We start from the raw sequence: 20,789 nt of genomic DNA, 5'->3' as shown, positions 1-20,789 counted from the left end.
ATTGTCTTTTTTATCTATTTTGTATCAGACTGAATCTTCATCTGATTTGTTTTGCCTGGTGGAAGCTTTGACCACTTGCAATTCTAGGAGACATTTTAGCACCTGTGAGCAGTCCTGCCATGTGATACTATTACTTAAATCCCAAGATGAAATGTTCCGACCAAAAGCTTGTGATATTGCTGCAGGTCTTTTAAAATGTGATCTCAGCAGCCATTGTCATAGCTTGTCATACTTGCCATAGCTGAATAAAATACAATTATACATCCATTTTGAACCCATTAGCTTTCTTCATTGGTAATCTCTGCCTCCCATACCCCAACATAAAAAAATATCAACATTTTATCTCAGCTGTCTATGCATATCTGAAATATGTAGCAATGTTTTGCTTCATTTTATCATTTCCACAATCATGAATGTTACAATTTTAAATTCTATTTGAAATCAAAATAAAAAAATGAATATGAAGCAAAATTTTACCTCAGTGTTCTGTGAGAGGATGTTCCCATTCCTTCATGCAGGAGGTTTCAGATCTGTCCTTCTTTTTTAATATTCTCTACTTTAAGATTGTTCCTCAGAGAAAGGGAGCTTTCTCGTGCAACAAACTCAATCAAACTGAGTACATGGTAACAGCAATAGTTTCACAGAGTTTCATTTAATTCACATTTCCCAAGTTGAAAACAAAACTGGTATCTCGTGATTTAGTGTCCTCTTTGAAGCAACTATGAGCCTGAATAAAGAATTTAAAACCTGAAACACTTTTCATTTTTGTATTGTATCTCCTTAATTTATTATCTGTTGTATATATTGTGAATGATATGGGCAATGTATAGTTGTATATAGTTTTTGTTGATGTTTGTACAGTGTCCTTCTGTGGTTTGTATTGTTTGTCTATAAGATAATAAAATAAAAAGATTTTCAAAAAAAAAAAAAAGAAAAGTTACTGTGAGGTGTACACAAGGTGTGCAACTGGCAGTAACGTTTCTGACTTCAGAAGCAGCCTTGCCTCAGTGCTTTTAAATGAAGATGTACAGAAACACAGTGGGCTGTTTCCACAGCTGTGTTACATGCTTATGAGGCATTCCACGGAGAGAGGCATATGCTAATTATAGATTCATAGGTAGGTACTAGGATATCGGCCCTGGGGCCTGTATAAGCCTATCCAAAAAAGTTCCCTGGCTTTCGCCACCCAAGAAAGTTATTTTCCTGCACCTCTGTCTAGCAGAGCCACAGAAGTGATCCCAGGGGTGAATTTCCTATTTCCCATCCAATTGTTTAGATTTTTCTTTCTAATTAGCATGTGCTCTCCCCAAGAACTGCCTGTGGTAAGGCATTTTGTCAGCTGAGCAATTCAGTTGCTTAAATTATTATGGCTGCTCCTGGCCAGTTGTATTAATGAACATGGCAAAAGGCTGTATCCATCGATTCTGAAAGAGATAAGTAGTGGGCACGTTAATGATCAAGCAGTGTGTTCATGTGTGTGTATGAGAAGGGCTGCATATGTGAGTGTCTGCCTGCCTGGAGGTGACAGTGCAGGGTAGTGAGAGATAGGTTAGATGTGTGTGCATGTGTGTGTGTGTGTGTGTGTGTGTGTGTGTGTGTGTGTGTGTGTGTGTGTGTGTGTGTGTGTGTGTGTGTTGGTAGATTATATATGTGTGTATTTGTGTGTGTGTGTGGGGGAAGGCATTAGACACCAGGGGTGCATCTTATAAGTTCATAGGTTGTTACTAGACTAATGACTGCTAGGGGCCTTTCAAGCCTAACCACACACCCCAAACAATTTGGGTCCCTAGAATCATGTGGGGTGCATATTAGTAGGCAGGTAGCTAAGTATCTATAGGGGGAGTTAGATAGCATAATACTTTCTTATTGATGACCTCTCTCCATAAGAGTCATGGGGGCTAGACCAGGGGTATATTTATGATCTTCCATCCAGTTGCCAAGGTTTCATTTGAATAGGTGAGGGAAAAACTCCGTTTTACATCCATGGGGAGCCTATTCCATAGTACAGAGATTCTTTGGGACACATATCTGTCTCTCCAGCACATTCTGTTTATGTCAAAAGTGAAGTTCAGATCTTGGGATCTAGTGTTTCTGGTGTTCTTTGTTTTCCACATGTGCAATGGATCCATCAGGGCTGTGAATGAGGAAGCCCTGTAAACAAGGTAAAGATCCCCTCTCAGCAGCCTGCAGTAGACTAAATACAGAGACAGAGCCTTTAGGAGATCAGTGTATGACAAGATATTCATGCCCTGAATTCTCCTGGTGAGAAGCCTTTGTTGGCTTTATAACTATTGCAAGTGTCTGGTTAGATACATGCCAAAGGGGGCATTGTAGTGAATAATAGGTATGATAAGGGCCACGTAGAGTGGTACTACAACTTCCTTACACCCCTAGACTAATGAGCAAAGCCTGCAACATTGGATCAGGGAAAACACTAGCCACCAGGGATAATGTGAATAGTTAATCCTGTTGGCTGTCCATCCCACCCACTTATAAGGGCCATTAAGGCATAACAATAAGTTTTATGATTACTTGCTTGTGTTTCTGCACCTATGTCTAAGTGTTGTTAAGTAGCATCTTTAACAATGTGCCTCAACATGACATTGGATAGGGGAGACACTAGCCACCAGGGATAACTTTGGGCCATTGTGTCTTAATGGCACTTAGAGGCAAGTTAGCCACTGGACACCAGGGAATATATCTTTCATCTTATGCCTTAAAGGCACTTAAACCTAAGACTGATCAGAGTGGGTAACCACCAGACACCAGGGATAATTCTGACAACACGGGGTAGGGGAACACTACCCACCTGAGAATAGACAGTTATCTCATATCTTAGTGTCATGAGTACATAATGTTGGTCAGAAGGAACACTAGTTTACAGGGAGTCATTATATAGTGTACCATAAAGGCAACTAATTAAAAAAATGCAGGGAAAAAAGACACCAGGGATACTGTAAAAAGTATGCCTTCAAGGCACTAAAAATGTACCCTTGCAATTAGAAACTTCAGCATTAACCTGCTACTCTGATATGTTAAGGCACCAAGGGTTATTTTCATATATAAGGATGATCTTGGGCATTATTCAATGCCTGCAACAGTTCATGAGTTTTGAGGGAGACCAACAGGGAACGAAAGGCATACCTTTCAATCTCGTAGACCAATGAATCAAGACAAAGTCAAAATTAATCATAAGACAAGGACAGAGGGATGGATTTTAGTTATTCGTCTTCTTACACAGTCTGTCATTAGAATATCAGTTTTTGTACTAATATGAATTTACTGATGGATATGGCATATAAGACTGTGGTCATCAGTGACATTCTGAAACACAGGAAAAGTTATGGAGTACAGTGTTTGTGTGTGTGTGTGTGTCTGTGCATGTGTGTGTGTGTGTGTGTGTGTGTGTGTGTATGTGTGTGTGTGTGTGTGTGTGTGTGTGTGTGTGTGTGTGTGTGTGTGTGTGTGTGTGTGTGTGTGTGTGTGTGTGTGTGTGTGTGTGTGTGTGCGTGTGTGTGCGTGTGTGTGTATGCGTGTGTGTGTGTGTGTGTGTGTGTGTGTGTGTGTGTGTGTGTGTGTGTGTGTGTGTGTGGGTGTGCATGCGTTCATGCATGTGTGTGTCTGTGTGTGCGGTGCGTGCGCTCCTGTGTTTGAATGAATGGGATGCCTGTGCTAACACCATGGATTGGCTGCCATTGTTTACTACCAGAGAAAGGGATGATTAGTATTCCAGGTAGTTAATGGTGATTCACAGACATATTAATTAGCTGATAATAAAAATTTTCATCATTGCTTTCAACATGTCTCAGAATGTGATAGGCACACATTGCAAAAACAGGGCCTTTTTGCAGCAATCTTTAATGTGAGCACTAGGAGTTTTTTCTGAATCTTCTCCCAAATTTATAGATACCCTATCCTGCTTTATCAATAATGGCTAAAGTGTGCCCTCTTCGTATCCCATTCACTCTCATGTAATTTTCACTCCATTTCTGTTTCAGTATCATGTGACGTCCTCAGTTTCTTTGGAAACATCTTAATTAATATATATTGCTATAAAAATAATTTAAATTTTCACGACCATATTTTTCTCCAGCTGATTGTATCTTTTACCTACTGTAGCATGTATTTGCAACTATCTGTTATTGTGTACTGTTGCCTTTGTGCTGAAACAAGTCCCTGGACCACAACTTTCAACTGTCTAGAATTTCACAGAATGTCCAGATTTTTGCCACAGATTTTTGGTTCTTTTCTTTTAAAATGCATAATTTTCTACAAAATCATTGAGAATTGAAGTCACTAAATAATGACAGGCATTTAAATATCAGACTTCACAGCTTTCAGAAAATGCACTCTAATTTAAAACCATTTATTTTTGTGACTTTTGTACTTGTAAGAACATTATCTGAAATCCATTCCTGATTTTGGGCCTTTGTCCCCCCATTACTTTTGGCTTTGTTTAGAATTCTTGTGTTAAGAGATTGAGAGATATATCCTGTACCCATCTACATCATTTTGAAATGAAAATAAATATATAATTTGATTTAAACAGTGTTTAATATATACCAATGGTTCCTACTCCTATTCATCTTGTAGACATTACAAACAAAAAAAGAGCATTTAACCACTTTGCAACTGACCATTTTTCAGCTGGCTGTTTTTGTTCCCGTTTATAAAGGTTAAATAAATTTTAAGAAATTATTTGATATAGTCTAATGAACACCTGGGAGAATGATACACAAATTCTATACAATAAATTGCCTATACATAATTTTATTAAATTTTCTTTACATTACCTTGTGCTGATAGTGTTGTCATTAGTATTTGTCTATACTACTAATATTGCAAGGCAAAACTGAAATCAACATTGTTTTCATATTTGTTGTTTTATATTTATCAGTAATTGTACTAATAATATAATAATACTAATTTTTATCTAGTGCCATCCTCCGTAAAAATGCTTCAAGTTTCTGGAACTTCCAACAACCTCACTGCTTCTTGGCAGCATGGCGCTGGCTACGTAGATGGGTACACTGTGGTACTAATGGACACGAAGAATCTTGTACAGCAAACTGATCTTAGCAGCCATGCCACATCATATATGTTCTATAATTTAATTTCTGGACATGCATACAACCTGACAATCAGAAGTAAAGCTTGGGGACTAGAAAATCACATCTTCACCTTGTTCAGAACAGGTATTTTTTTTCTTTTGCTTTGTAGCTGTAGTGTCATAACTTTAGTGTTATTCTGATTTGGATTTCTTCCTTCATCCAAGTAAGGGAATTCTGAAATGTAGGAATTTGAAATTGAAAGTTGTTGTGTTAACTATGCTTGTCCTGAGAACCATGCCCCAAATGCAATAACCAAACTAGATGTGATGAGTGACGAATGACAAAAAAACTTGCAAGAAGACTTAACTAGAAGAATTATATACAACAAAAATGCACAAACTGTATCAACACTAACAAAACATCTTTTAATACACAAAATATTTGGACATGGTGTACAGGGTTTAGGGAAAGAAACAGGGTGCCTCCTTTAAAAGCTGCCATTTACTCATCACCACCCCAAATCAAAGATAACAACTACTAAACTAGGTGTACTTCCTCCTGCCTTTTCCTATTCCAGCCAGTGCAGCACATTATATCTGTCAACCCTTGTAACTTAACTCCAAGTCAATACTTGAAACAGAAACACACCAGTATGAAAATATAAAGAGTGCACAACTGACAACTAAGATAGGAACCAGTTAAAAAATAATTGCATTTTTTTGTACCTCCCTAGACTATATGAAGAGGGATATTATACAGCTCTCAGAATATGTGTCTTGGGCTGGTATGAGCCTAGCATTGAGCAGCATTTTACCTTCTCCAAGGATGATGCCACAATATGAACAAAAAATTATTGACTTTAATAATTGGCTTAGTTTCTGGTGTCATTCTAAGGGGTGCAATATTTGTCATCATGAAAGGAGATGATCAACAGACCACGCTGCTTTGCCAGGGATGGTCTGCACTTCTCCTCTCTAGGCTTCCAAATATCAGCTTGTCTTCCCCCATAGTGCCTATTTTAGGTAATGCCAAATTGAAAGTACTTCCAACATAGCAAATCCAAACCAAGAAAATCTAAAGGTATTAGTGCTCAGTGCTAGGAGTCTAAACAAAAACTCCACTCCCTAGAAGCTGTCTCTACCCTAGAGAATGGTGACATCTGTGCAATCATTGAGACATGGTTTAAAGCCTTGGAGAGCACGCCAACAGTGCAAGCTTATAATGCCTTCCACACCTTTAGGCCAGCTACTTCACAGGCAGGGACTAAAGGTGGAGGTGTCTCTATTTACATCAAAAATAAATATACTTCAAGGCTGGTCAAACAGGGCAATGCACTTGAGCTGCTCCATGTTCAAATCACCATAGGTGAAATCCAATCCCACTAACCATCCAACCAATGCCATATTCATGGGTGACTTTAATTATCCTTACTATTAACTGGGAATCCTATACGACACCAAACATACAGGCACAGAGATTACTGGATTTTTTAACACGGAGTCTCTGGACCAGATAGTCAATACACCAACCACAAGTGTAACCATACTGGATCTGGTCCTCATTAATATGGGACAGTGCTGCACACCCCTTATAGTAATGTCTTCCCTTGTAAAGTCAGACCACAAAATGGTCTCCTTTGAAGTAAAAATAAAACCTGGGCCCCCAGCTAAACCTGCAATATTCAGGAACTACTCTAAAGATAACCTCCTGCTGTCAAGTGATAACCTGGCAAAATGTCAAGCTCACATAAACCCTGAGAACACTGCTGTCTATGCAGAACTGTTCATAGAAACCCTGTATAAGCATGTTAATAGCTGCATTGAGGCAGCTGTACCCACCAGGAAGAAGTACAGAACTAAGTAAAAAACAAGCCACTCTGGTGAAATCACAAAATCAATAGGCTGTATAATAGAAGAAAGAAAATCATGACAAAAATTAAGAGGTGCAGCCCCCAGCAGGATAAAAGCACCCTCATCAAACTAAACAAAAAACTCAGAGGACAAATAAAGTCTACCAAAGTCAAATATGAGGTAAGTTTGGCCTCCCAGGCCAAGGACAACCACAAAGTATTCTTTAGCTATGTCCACATCTTCAAAGGCAATACACAATTGTGTGCAGAACTCATTGTAAATGGAGCCACCTATACTGAGCCAGAATTTATAGCAAACCTCCTGGCTGATAGATTCAGCTCCAGCTTTACCTCTCTCTTCTCCCCCTCAACTCTTCCTCAGGAAAAAAACATCAGATATAACTCCCTCAACTATTACTAGGGTACAGGCCCTTAATGCTCTCTATGAGACCAGGAACACTGCATCAATGGGCCCAGACAGTATCCCGGGATGACTTCTAAGTAGCATGAAACATAACCTATCAGGGCCTCTGTAATTACTATTCAACTGTAGCCTCCAAACAGACTTTGTGCCTCATGAATGGAGGATGCAATGCATCTCCCAAACCCATGCTTACACTTATCAAGGGTATCAGAACTTGTCATAATGTTGGGGGGCATGGTTAGGCTTAAAAAGGCCCTTATGGTTGTTAGCCTAGTAAACACTTATGAACCTATGAACCTATAAATTATGCACATTGCAAGTAGTTTTATTAAAAAAAAAACATTTCTTCATAGGATTCCTGTGAATTCTGCCATTCATTTTCTTTGCCTTGATGCATTTTTGTTACCAAACTTTTCAAAATGCACAAATGTATAACTATGGGATATTATTAAAATACCCCGTGGCTGGGTGTGGGTAATGCTGGATTTACCCACGGTTGGCATGTTTTGGTCATGAAGGCAACCATTATGCAATAATGTAACATTATTTATAACACTTTTCTTAAATTATGTCCTTGTATAATGAAGCTGTGGTGTTCTTCTGCTTTAATTTTATGTCTTGGGGATGCTTTATATACTGTGCATGTGTATGGGACTTTAATTCCCATGCTTACACAGTACACCAGTGGTTTAGATAGAAGTATAGAAGAGGAACATGTTCGTAAGCTACTGTGTCAGCCAAGATGTTCTACATACAGGAAGAATTAGGTAATTTTTCGTTTTTTTTTTTTTTTTTTTTTTTTTTTTAACGTACCTGATTGTTTTGATTGCAGAACATCATGGCTGACTTAGTAGCTTACGAACACCTTCCTGATTTACAACATTGTTTGTTGTCTGGAAGCATATGTCTCAACCTCTTAGAGCAAAAAATCTGGACAAATCCATAAATAATGGGGGAGATAAAGGTCCAAAATTTTAAGTATTGCTGTTACAAATTAAAAAAAAAACTGATAGAATAACATGTTTTGCATTAGCATTAATTTCCTGAAGGGTATGAAGTCTGAAACTCAAATGTCTGTAATTATTTTCTAACTTTAACCTTCAATGATTTGCCAAAAAAAAAAACATACACTTTTATGAGAAACAGACCAAAAATCTGAAGCAAAAATGTGGGCATTGTGCGAAAATGTGCAGTTGATACTTATGACTGGAAGTTGTATATGCCAATAAGAAAGCCCTGCCACTCAATGATACTTTAGCAGCTAGACTTTTCCTGTTGGCATATTCTTGATTTAGAATGGGTACGCTGGTTGAGCTAACCAAAAAGCATGCTCGTTCTTTAATGTTAATTGCCAGTCATTGTATAATATAAAATCTAGAATACCTACTATTATGCATAAGTAACACAACAGATTTCAATGTTATCAATTCAATATATTTGCATTGTCTGCTAAGTGTACACCATGGTAATGCTATATTGTCAGCTAATACACATTTCCTCCTTTCATATATGCAGCCTTGTCTAAATCCAAAATTTAGGAAGTATTAGGCAAGTTTGTAGCTGTATACACTACAGTGCCAACTGTTACATGTTCATTCATTTAAAGCAGTGATAACCACATTCTTAGGTCGCTGTTTGCAGTCCATAGTCACACTATTTGACCAGAGTTAAAATTAGAGATCAAAGCAGATTTAGAGAAAAAAATTAAGCTCACTTCTGTAGAAATAAAGCAAATGAAACTGAATGCGAATTACCCAGGAGTTTGATATTTTGCTATAAATTCTGTCACAGATTGTATTTCTTCCTGCAATGTTCTGTACATAAGAATGTCAGGGAGTTCTACCCTGCACATCTGGAAGTAGTCATGTTAAGTTCACCTACATGTGGAATCATGAAGTATGCAGTAGGTACAAGGTATACTGCAGAAAATAGTACTGCATTCTTCAGCACTGGCAACTCAAAATGTTTAATTTATATTCCCAATGCATTTTACTGTGAAAGCTGACAAGATATCAGTTTAATTTTACATTATTTGCTATCTCTTGTGGTTATATTGCACATAATTGTTTCCACCACTCCCTTTACAGTAGAATAGAATGGCCTGAATCCATACCACTAGTTATATTTGGTCTTTATTAGTCCAACTACGAAATTACAGCCTTTATCACAAGCCACATATGTCCCACGTTTGTCAGAATATGTCTTGATGAGATACATTTATTTAAAAATATGTATGTACCAATGCCACTCTTTTGTGTGTGTGTTGGGGGGATACTGTAGGGTGAAGCATGACCATGAAATTAAAAAAATAAGTGCTAACATGGGTCCTGCAGAGAAGACAGGGCGAATTACTACTCAGTCCCTAGGTTCCATGACTGTCCTATGGTTTTGTTTTGTCACGTTCCAGCTCTGATGTCCCTAGCTCTATAAAACAAATTATGCCTATTATATCTATATACAAACACACTCACATACACACACTCACACACACACACACACACACACACACACACACACACACACACACACACACACACACACACACACACACACACACACACACACACACATATATATATATATATATATATATATATATATATATATATATATATATGTCTACCTTATTATTTCGACGTGCCGTATCACTGAAACCCATTTTGTTGACTCCATAATATTGAAAGCTGTCTTAGTCGAACTCCCGGAATAGAGAAAATGGCTAATGTAACCACTTGGCTACCATGGAGAACTTTGCCCGTTTCCATACATTAGTGCAATCTTGGTGTTTGTATATGTAGTTGGGGTTTGGTGGGCTTTGTGTGCTTCATTTTGTCGCTTTTCAATGGTGGCCAAGTGGTTACATTTCCAGAGGCCGTTTTCACTGTTCCAGGAGTTTGACTAAATCAGCTTCCAATATTATGGAGTCAACAAAATGGGTTTCAGTAATATGGCAGGTCGATATAATGCGGTAAATATATATATATATATATATATATATATATATATATATATATATATATATATATATATATAAATATGTAGATATATAGATATATCTATATATAAAATACATTATGTCATTACTGCATTTTAACTGATTAATTATACTCTCTCTCTCTTTGTAGCTCCTGCAGCAGTGTCAGATTTGGTCCTGTATGACAATGGTAGTCCAACATCTCTCAAAACAACCTGGAAACAGCCACCTGGACATTTGGACTATTATAAAGTGACTCTGTTTCATGGGGATTTGATCACTGAAACAAGGACTTTGCCATCCAATTACTCAGAGGCTGTTTTTAGTTCATTAACACCAGGACAAATCTACAATGTTACCATCAGCACTGTAAGTGCAGACCTGCAAACTGCAAGTACTGCAACTGGAAGGACAGGTAAGATCCAAGATTAACTATACAATTCAGAGATTGCCATGGATTAGTCAAATTGGGTATGGATCCAAACAAGTCAAATAGAGGCATTGCAGTTATTTGGTAGGAGCTGTACTTGACCATATAAATGCATAGTGTGCAGTTTTGTGCTGATATTTTCTGTTGCTGGAGTATGCAGTTTTTTTTAACTTCTCCCAGAAAATGGAAGCTAGGGAAAAGTCATTCTGCTAACATGCCAAGAGCTGTAGCAATACATTATGCTGAAACTGAAATTACAGTTCTGAAGTTCTTTTTAAACTTCTAATTATTAAGTTTCTTTTTTTAATGTTTATTCTTAATAAGCATCATAATGTATTATAACCTGTAACACTTGAAAAATATTTCATGCAGATTATATATATTAAAAGAAAAATGGAGTTACTAGTTAGAATTTAATCCAGACATACTGCTTTGTAAATGTCCACATTAATGTTTTTCTGAGTAATCAAAATACCCTCAGATTTTTGGAAGTCAGCTGTATTTAAATTGAAAATCTAAAAATTTGACCTGGTAATATCCCTCATGAAAAGCTACAGTTCCATTTTCTTTAAAATAGTGTGATAAAAGAGACACTGACCACTAAATCTTAATTCTCATTTTGTTGTAAACAGATTCAGAAAATAGCACTCATTTATGCTAACTAGAAATGGTAAATGTACGGATATTCATCATATAGGCAATAATTACTGTACGAGTACTATAGTAATAAAATATGAAGAAGGCAAAGGAAGCTTAGACTGTTGACTTCCCCTCACTGTTACACATAGTCCTTGGATAACTGCCCCTTGTTCAGCTTCACTCCATCCTTTTTTCTATCACTGTTATATCTGACCCTTTCTTCTCAGTGACTCTGTCCACCTGAATTTGTCAGTTCATGTGAATGTCCCTCCGTGTTGGTTATTACATTATATTTCCAACAGTCTGGTATGAAATGTTCCTCTTCTAGATGCCACCTACATGGCCCTACTTTCACTTCATCTTCAGTTCTGTTCCTCCTGTCAGACCCATAACAAGGCAAAGCATTCATATCACATAACTCTCTGCATATGTTTCCAATGGTTTGTGCGCTCATGTAAAGGAGTGAGATGACCCCTCTAGTCCTCTGACCATGTTAGTACATCTGACTTCTTTACTAGCATAACCTGCCTACCTTTCTCTCTGTAGACTCCAGAAGGGGACAAAGCACTTTTTTTTTAATTTGCTACCACATTCTATGTTTTTTTCTAACTGCTTTACTTTCAGTAACCTACCTTACAAACAGGTTTTGTTTTCCTCTAGTCAGTGCCATATAACTGAGCTACAGTAAACAGTACTGTAAGTCAGAGCAGTAATATTTAACCTTACATAGACTGTCTGGGTATTTTGATGGTGTTTACACTTAGGACCGCTAAATTCTTCAGCCTTAGATTTATTATGGAGGGCAGGAGGCACCTGCTGCTTCATTGCTTCATTCAGCTGTAGGACGTGTATCGCAAATTCCAGGCCTGTTTTGGTACACATAGTGAATGTGATTTGCCACTAGCAAACATATCTGTGGAGTTAGGAAGGATTTAATAAGCACTCAGTAAAGCTAAACAGTGCTTCCATAAGCACTGCTTCTGAAAAACTCTATTTGTCTACTTATATCATTAACATTTCATCATGGTTTAAGGTTATAGGCAATATTCATCTTACCCACCATTTAGACTCAGCAAGTGTACCTTGTTACCTAATAGTAAACATAATTTAGGCACATGTGACCACTGTTATGTGACAAAAACGTGACTTGTAGGCCCGATTGATCCACATAAATCTCATCCTCTACCTGTATAACTTTAGCAAAATAAATAGTTGTAAATACTGTATGTTTGGGCCATTTCTAGACTTATACATAATCATTGGAGAAAGCTTTCTTTGTGCTGTTTTTAACATAGGATACTGCACCAACATACTTCACTTCATGCTGCCATGTAAATCTTAGCAGTCTGTCAAGGGATCATGTTCATGGGCCATCTGATCTCCCCTAACCTTCATCCTCCATTTCTCTTGAACTGCGTAACTGTCTTAATTCAAAAATATCCTTATTATGTTGCTACATACCTGACCGAGTTACTGCCATGTTTCTCTTATTTTTCCAATAGATTCATCCAGATGGTCAAAATTCAACATCTTACCATTTTGAAATGGCTGGGAATGATGGCCTAAATTTCATTCTCCTTCATTTATATTTATATTTATATATCACTTCCACAAAATGCAAGTGATGTTTCAGTCTTACTTTAGAATAGTCAAGTTCCATAAATACAGGTCTTACCATCACAAGCCATTTTGTCCCTAGTCACAACTTCCAAAATATTTGTTATTTTTCATAACAAGGCAAACGTCTATCAAAATTGTCCATGTTTTTCCATATTTATCTTCAAACTTTGGTACTAGCAAACATTTCACATGTGCAGTTCCCAAGGAGAGTTTCGCAAAAGTAGTATATTCCATCATCTTGCTTTTCATATATTCAATCAAGGTATTTTTTTCTCACTTTCCAGAACCACCCTACAATCTTAAATTCCATTTTGCTTCACCACTTCTCCATTCCATTTAATTGTTGCCCCATTGGATGCATCTGCCTTGCTGTCTCAGCTGCTTTATCATGAATACTGGGCATTTGCTGCTTTGCTACTTCGATGCCTTTCAGCTGTTTACTGGGATACTCTTTCACCAGTCATAGTTACTGTTAGCCACTTCATGTATACAATGAACAAACCAGTCAGGTTTACCTATTTATATGGCCTCCAAATGTCTTGGAACTTTAACAGCATTCAATTGCAAAACATTAGTTTGATTCTCTTCTAGTGGAATGTGACACGTTATGGCAGCCCCATTCTGATATATGACCAGCAGCTTTACCGTCATTGTGTTCCATTTCCAACCTTTTCCTTTACCACTGACCAAGAGATGACACCTTTAGTCACTGAATTACCTACAACTGTATTCAATTAACTAATTTAATTACTTAGTGGTTTAAATTTCTCAATAAATGGAGCAACCTGAAGAAGTGACACACTTCTACAAACACTCCACATGTCCCTCCCCCCAAGTAAGAATGCTGCTGTTGGTTGTCCTTCTGGGCTACTTCCCTGCTAGAGTAGACAGTGATGATGTCATAATTCAGTAGTGCCCTACATCTACAGATACTGAAAGGAGAATTTATATGGAAAGTAAGGAAGTGTCATGCCATTAAATCTGATGATTGCGAGTCAGTATTGTCAGCCAACAGATGTAGACAAAATAATGTGATGCTTCAAACATGCAAGGCATGAATAAACCGTGACAGTAACAAACACAGACATAATTCTGAGCAAGCTACTAACATTTCTGGAAATACGATGGTGACATTTATAACTGTTATGGATCTCTAGAACAGTCAACAAAGTATCTGAAATATATGGGAAGAAACTGCTTTCTGAGACTGTAGGATAATGTGATAGAATCCAGATCTAAATTATGTAAGCAAAAAGTTATCAGTCTGGCTAGACCAAGTAGCAAATTTCTGCAGAATAATTTTAGATTTCACTGGCAATAATTATTTTGTTTATCTTATCTTTTTATGTAACTGTCCACATACTGTACCTATTTTTCTGTGTGGATATGTGTATAAACATCTCACACAATGGTATTTCTACATTTTACCTTACAAAAAAAGGAAATTCAGTTTTAATGCCTTCTATTCATTATGCTTTACAGCTCCTGCAGCAGTGTCAGATTTGGTCCTGTCTGACAATGGTAGTCCGACGTCTCTCAAAGCAACCTGGAAGAAGCCACCTGGAAATCTAGACTCCTATAATGTAATTCTGTATCAAGGAGATACGATCACTGAAACAAAAGCTTTACAATCCTTCTACACAGAGCTTGTTTTTAATTCATTAACACCTGGACAAATCTACAATGTTACCATTAGCACTGTAAGTGGAGAACTGCAAGCTAAAACTACAGCAACTGGAAGGACAGGTAAGTTATATGATTAGCTATACATTTTAGAGATTGGCAGGGCTTGTTCAGATTGGGTTCCTTTACTAAATAGAGAAATGCAACTTCTTTTAAATTTCTCTATAAAAAAACTCTGCTAGATGGTATACTTTCATATTTTTTTAGACTGTGGTATTTATGTACCGTGTTGTTAAATTATGCAGCTTCTCACCTATTAGTAGAAAAAGGACAATAGCTAAAGTTAAGTGTGATTGATATGACTGATTGATTCATCATTCCCTAATAAATGATTTTATCTTGGTCAGAGCCTACCCCAAAAGGCAATGGAAGCAAGGCGTAGAAACATTCAGGACAGGACACTAGTCCACTACAAGACAGAAAAAGGTGATGGTAGAACTAACAATAGCTAAATATGTCTGAGAGTGTAACCACATATAATGCAGCAAATAAATTGATGTAAAATTAAAGTTATCAATTTGAAATTATTTTTCAATCTTCTTAAAATCCCTCTCACATATAAAATAATTTAATAAAAGATCTATTGATTAATACACAAACATAAGGAAAATGGCAATCATTTGTTAAAATACTGTTTAAACATACTAGTATATGAAAATTTGTAAACTATTTTGTTCAGTTTGTAAAATACCAGGAAAAGGTTTTTAAGCATGTTATAACTAACATTTAGAATTTGAAAATTCTACATTATATTTATATTAGGCATAATAAAAATTCCTACCTAAAGTACTATTATGTTGGTCCTGAAATTGACTGACAGAATCCTATATCATTAGGTGTGAATAATCAGTTTCCTTCAGACACCCTCATAAAGTATTAATTTTCTATGGTAAATGGAAATGCTTGACGGCAGGAACCCCAATTACAGCTGCACTGTTAATTACAGTAAAAACTATATTATTAGTAGTAGTAATGCCAATTACAGCAATATCATTATTTGCAGTAAAAATGTATTACTAGTAGGAATAATGCCAATTACAACAGCACCATTAATTACAGTAAAAATTGTATTATTAGTAGTACTAAAGCCAGTTACAGCAACATCATTATCTGCAGTAAGAATGTATTACTAGTAGGAATAATGCCAATTATACCAGCACAGTTAATTACAGTAAAAACTGTATTATTTGTAGTAGTAATGCCAATTACACCAACATTATTATCTGCAGTAAAAATGTATTACTAATAGGAATAATGCAAATTATAGCCGCACCATTAATTACAGTAAAAACTGTATTATTAGCAGTAGTAATGCCAGTTACAGCAACTTCATTATCTGCAGTAAAAATGTATTACTAGTTGGAATAACCCACATTACAGCAGCACCGTTAATTACAGTAAAAAATGTATTATTAGTAGTAGTAATGCCAATTACAGCAACATCATTACCAGCAGTAAAAATGTATTACTAGCAGGAATAATGCCAATTACAGCGGCATCATTAATTACAGTAAAAACTCTATTATTATTAGTAGGAATGCCAATTACAGCAACATCATTATCTGCAGTAAAAACGTATTACTGGTAGGAATAATGCCAATTATAGCAGCACTGTTAATTACAGTAAAAATATAATATTATTAGTAGTAATGCCAGTTACAGTAACATCATTATCTGCAGTAAAAAAAGGATTACTGGTAGGAATAATGCAAATTACAGCCACACCATTAATTACAGTAAAACCTGTATTATTAGTAGTAGTAATGCCAATTACAGCAACATCATTATCTGCAGGAAAAATGTATTACTAGTAGGGATAATGCCAATTACAGCACCACTGTTAATTACAGTAAAAACAGTATTATTAGTAGTAGTAATGCCAGTTACAGCAAAATCATTATCTGCAGTAAAAATGTATTACTGGTAGGAATAATGCAAATTACAGCCGCACCATTAATTACAGTAAAAACTGTATTATTGGTAGTAGCAATGCCAATTACAGCAACATCATTATTTGCAGTAAAAATGTATTACTAGTAAGAAAAATGCCAATTAAAGCAGCACCGTTAATTACAATAAAAACTGTATTATTAGTAGTAGTAATGCCAGTTACAGCAACATCATTATCTGCAGTAAAAATGTATTACTAGTAGGAATAATGCAAATTACAGCCGCACCATTACTTAGAGTAAAAATTGTACTATTAGTAGTAGTAATGCCAGTTACAGCAACATCATTATCTGCCGTAAAAATGTATTACTAATAGGAATAATGCAAATTAAAGCAGCACATATAATTACAGTAAAAACTCAATTATTAGTAGTACTAATGCCAGTGACAGCAACATCATTATCTGCAGTAAAAATGTATTACTAGTTGGAATAAAGCCAATTACAGCAGCACCGTTAATTACAGTAAAAATATATTAATAGTAGTAGTAATGCCAGTTATAGCAACATCATCTGTAGTAAAAATGTATGACTATTAGGAATAATGCCAATTACAGCAGCACCGTTAATTACAGTAAAAACTGTATTATTAGTAGTAGTAATGCCAGTTACAGCAACATCATTATCTGTAGTAAAAATGTATTACTATTAGGAATAATGCCAATTACAGCAGCATGGTTAATTACAGTGAAAACTGTATTATTAGCAGGAGTAATGCCAGTTACAGCAACATCATTATCTGCAGTAAAAATGTATTACTAGTAGGAATAATGCCAATTACAGCAGCACCGTTAAATACAGTAAAAATATGTTATTAGTAGTATTAATGCCAGTTACAACAACATCATTATCTGCAGTAAAAATGTATTACTAGTAGGAATAATTCCAAATACAGAAGACCCGTTAATTACAGTAAAAACTGTATTACTAGTTGTAGTAATGCCAGTTACAACAACATCATTATCTGCAGTAAAAATGCATTACTAGTAGGAATAATGCCAATTTCAGCAGCACCGTTAATTACAGTAAAAACTGTATTATTACTAGTAGTAATGCCAAAAACAGCATCATTATCTGCAGTAAAAATGTAATGCCAATTACAGAAGCTCTGTTACTTACAGCAAAAAATGTAGTATTACTAGTAGTAATACCAGTTACAGCAACATCATTATCTGCAGTAAAAATGTATTACTAGTAGGAATAATGCCAATTACAGCAGCATGGCTAATTAAGTAAAAACTATTATTAGTAGTAGTAATGCCAGTTACAGCAACATCATTATCTGCAGGAAAAATGTATTACTATTAGAAATAATGCCAATTACAGCAGCACAGTTAAATACAGTAAAAATATATTATTAGTAGTAGTAATGCCATTTACAGCAACATCATTATCTGCAGTAAAAATGTATTACTAGTAGGAATAATGCCAAATACAGAAGCACCGTTAATTACAGTAAAAACTGTATTACTATTCGTAGTAATTCCAGTTACAGCAACATCATTATCTGCAGTAAAAATGCATTACTAGTAGGAATAAAGCCAATTATAGCAGCACCGTTAATTACGGTAAAAACGGTTTTATTAGTAGTAGCAATGCCAGTTACAGCAACATCATCTGTAATAAAAATGTATTACTACTAGGAATAATGCCAATTATAGCAGCACCATTAATTACAGTAAAAACTGTATTATTACTAGTAGTAATGCCAGTTACAGCAACATCATTATCTGCAGTAAAAATGCATTACTAGTAGCAATAATGGCAGTTACAGCAGCAATGTTAATTACAGTAAAAACAGTATTATTAGTAGTAGTAATGCCAGTTACAGCAACATCATCTGTAGTAAAAATGTACTACTACTAGGAATAATGCCAATAAAAGCAGCACCATTAATTACAGTAAAAACTGTATTATTAGTAGTAGTAATGCCAGCTACAGCAACATCATTATCTGCAGTAAACATGTATTACTAGTATGAATAATGCCAATTACTGCAGCACCATTAATTACAGTAAAAACTGTATTAGTAGTAGTAGTAATGCCAGTTACAGCAATATCATTATCTGCAGTAAAAATATATTACTAGTAGGAATAATGCCAATTACAGCAGCACCGTTAACTACAGCAAAATATTATTAGTAGTAGTAATGCCAGTTAAAGGAACATCATTATCTGCAGTAAAAATGTATTACTACTAGGAATAATGCAAATTACAGCCACACCATTACTTACAGTAAAAACTGTATTATTAGTAGTAGTAATGCCAGTTACAGCAACATCATTATCTGCCATAAAAATGTATTCCTAATAAGAATATTGCAAACTACAGCAGCACCATTAATTACAGTAAAAACTGTATCATTAGTGGCAGTAATGCCAGTTACAGCAACATCATTATCTGCAGTAAAAATGTATTACTTGTAGGAATAATGAGAATTACAGCAGCACCGTTAATTACAGTAAAAACTGTATTATTAGTAGTAGTAATGCCAGTTACAGCAACATCATTATCTGCCGTAAAAAAGTATTACGAATAAGAATAATGCAAATTACAGCAGCACCGTTAATTACACTAAAACTCTATTATTATTAGTAGTAATGCCAGTGACAGCAACATCATTATCTGCAGTAACAATTTATTACTAGTAGGAATAATGCCAATTACAGCAGCACCATTAATTACAGTAAAAACGTTATTATTGGTAGTAGTAATGCCAGTTACAGCAACATCATTATCTGCAGTAAAAATGTATTACTAGTTTGAATAATGCAACTTACAGCAGCACCCTTAATTACAGTTAAAAACTGTATTATTAGTAGCAGTAGTAATGCCAATTATAGCAACATCATTATCTGCAGTAAAAACATATTACTAGTAGGAATAATGCCAATTACAGCAGCACTGTTAATTACAGTAAAATATATTATTAATAGTAGTAATACCAGTTAAGGCAACATCATCTGTAGTAAAAATGTATTACTAGTAGGAATAATGCCAATTACAGCAGCACCGTTAATTGCAGTAAAAACTGTTTTATTAATAGTAGTAATGCCAGTTACAGCAACATCATTATCTGCAGTAAAAAAGGATTACTAGTAGGAATAATACAAATCTGCAGTAAAAACATATTACTAGTAGGAATAATGCTAATTACAGCAGCACTGTTAATTACAGTAAAATATATTATTAATAGTAGTAATACCAGTTAAGGCAACATCATCTGTAGTAAAAATGTATTACTAGTAGGAATAATGCCAATTACAGCAGCACCGTTAATTGCAGTAAAAACTGTTTTATTAATAGTAGTAATGCCAGTTACAGCAACATCATTATCTGCAGTAAAAAAGGATTACTAGTAGGAATAATACAAATTATAGCCGCACCATTAATTACAGTAAAAACTGTATTATTAGTAGTAGTAATGCCAGTTGCACCAACATCATTATCTGCAGTAAAAATGTATTACTGGCAGGAATAATGCAAATTACAGCCACACCATTAATTACAGTAAAAACTGTATTATTAGTGGTAGTAATGCCAATTACAGCAATATCATTATCTGCAGTAAAAATGTATTACTAGTAGGAATAATGCCAATTACAGCACCACCGTTAATTACAGTAAAAACTGTTTTATTAGTAGTTGTAATACCAGTTACGGCAACATCATTATCTGCAGTAAAAATGTATTACTGGTAGGAATAATGCAAATTACAGCCACACCATTAATTAGAGTAAAAACTGTATTATTGGTAGTAGCAATGCCAGTTACAGCAACATCATTATCTGCAGTAAAAATGTATTACTAGTAAGAAAAATGCCAATTACAGCAGCACCGTTAATTACAGAAAAACTGTATTATTATAAGTAGTAATGCCAGTTAAAGCAACATCATTATCTGCAGTAAAAATGTATTACTAGTAGGAATAAAGCAAATTACAGCCGAACCATTAATTTCAGTAAAAACTGTATTATTAGTAGTAGTAATGCCAGTTACAGCAACATCATTATCTGCCGTAAAAATGTATTACTAGTAGGAATAATGCCAATTACAGCAGCACCGTTAATTACAGTAAAAACTGTATTATTACTAGTAGTAATGCCATTTACAGCAATGTCATTATCTGCGGTTAAAATGTATTACTAGTAGGAATAATGCCAATTACA

At 35.4% G+C, this 20,789-nt stretch overlaps 1 protein-coding gene across 3 annotated transcripts in view; it reads left to right on the top strand.

Moving 5' to 3' along the window:
• Window positions 1–20,789, top strand: part of PTPRB (protein tyrosine phosphatase receptor type B) — a 796,390-nt gene that overhangs the window by 495,020 nt on the left and 280,581 nt on the right. For all 3 annotated transcript variants that reach the window (XM_044057004.1, XM_044057003.1, XM_044057005.1), the window contains 3 exons: window positions 4,938–5,195; window positions 10,450–10,713; window positions 14,470–14,733. In XM_044057004.1, the coding sequence (XP_043912939.1) occupies window positions 4,938–5,195; window positions 10,450–10,713; window positions 14,470–14,733 (786 nt within the window). The remainder of the gene's footprint in view (window positions 1–4,937; window positions 5,196–10,449; window positions 10,714–14,469; window positions 14,734–20,789) is intronic.

Source organism: Protopterus annectens, chromosome 15.part0 (genome assembly GCF_019279795.1).
Source record: "Protopterus annectens isolate FY-2018-M chromosome 15.part0, PAN1.0, whole genome shotgun sequence".
Taxonomy (NCBI): Eukaryota; Metazoa; Chordata; order Ceratodontiformes; family Protopteridae; genus Protopterus; species Protopterus annectens.
Note: the sequence above shows the minus strand (reverse complement) of the source record. Positions and strands in the feature narration are given on the sequence as shown.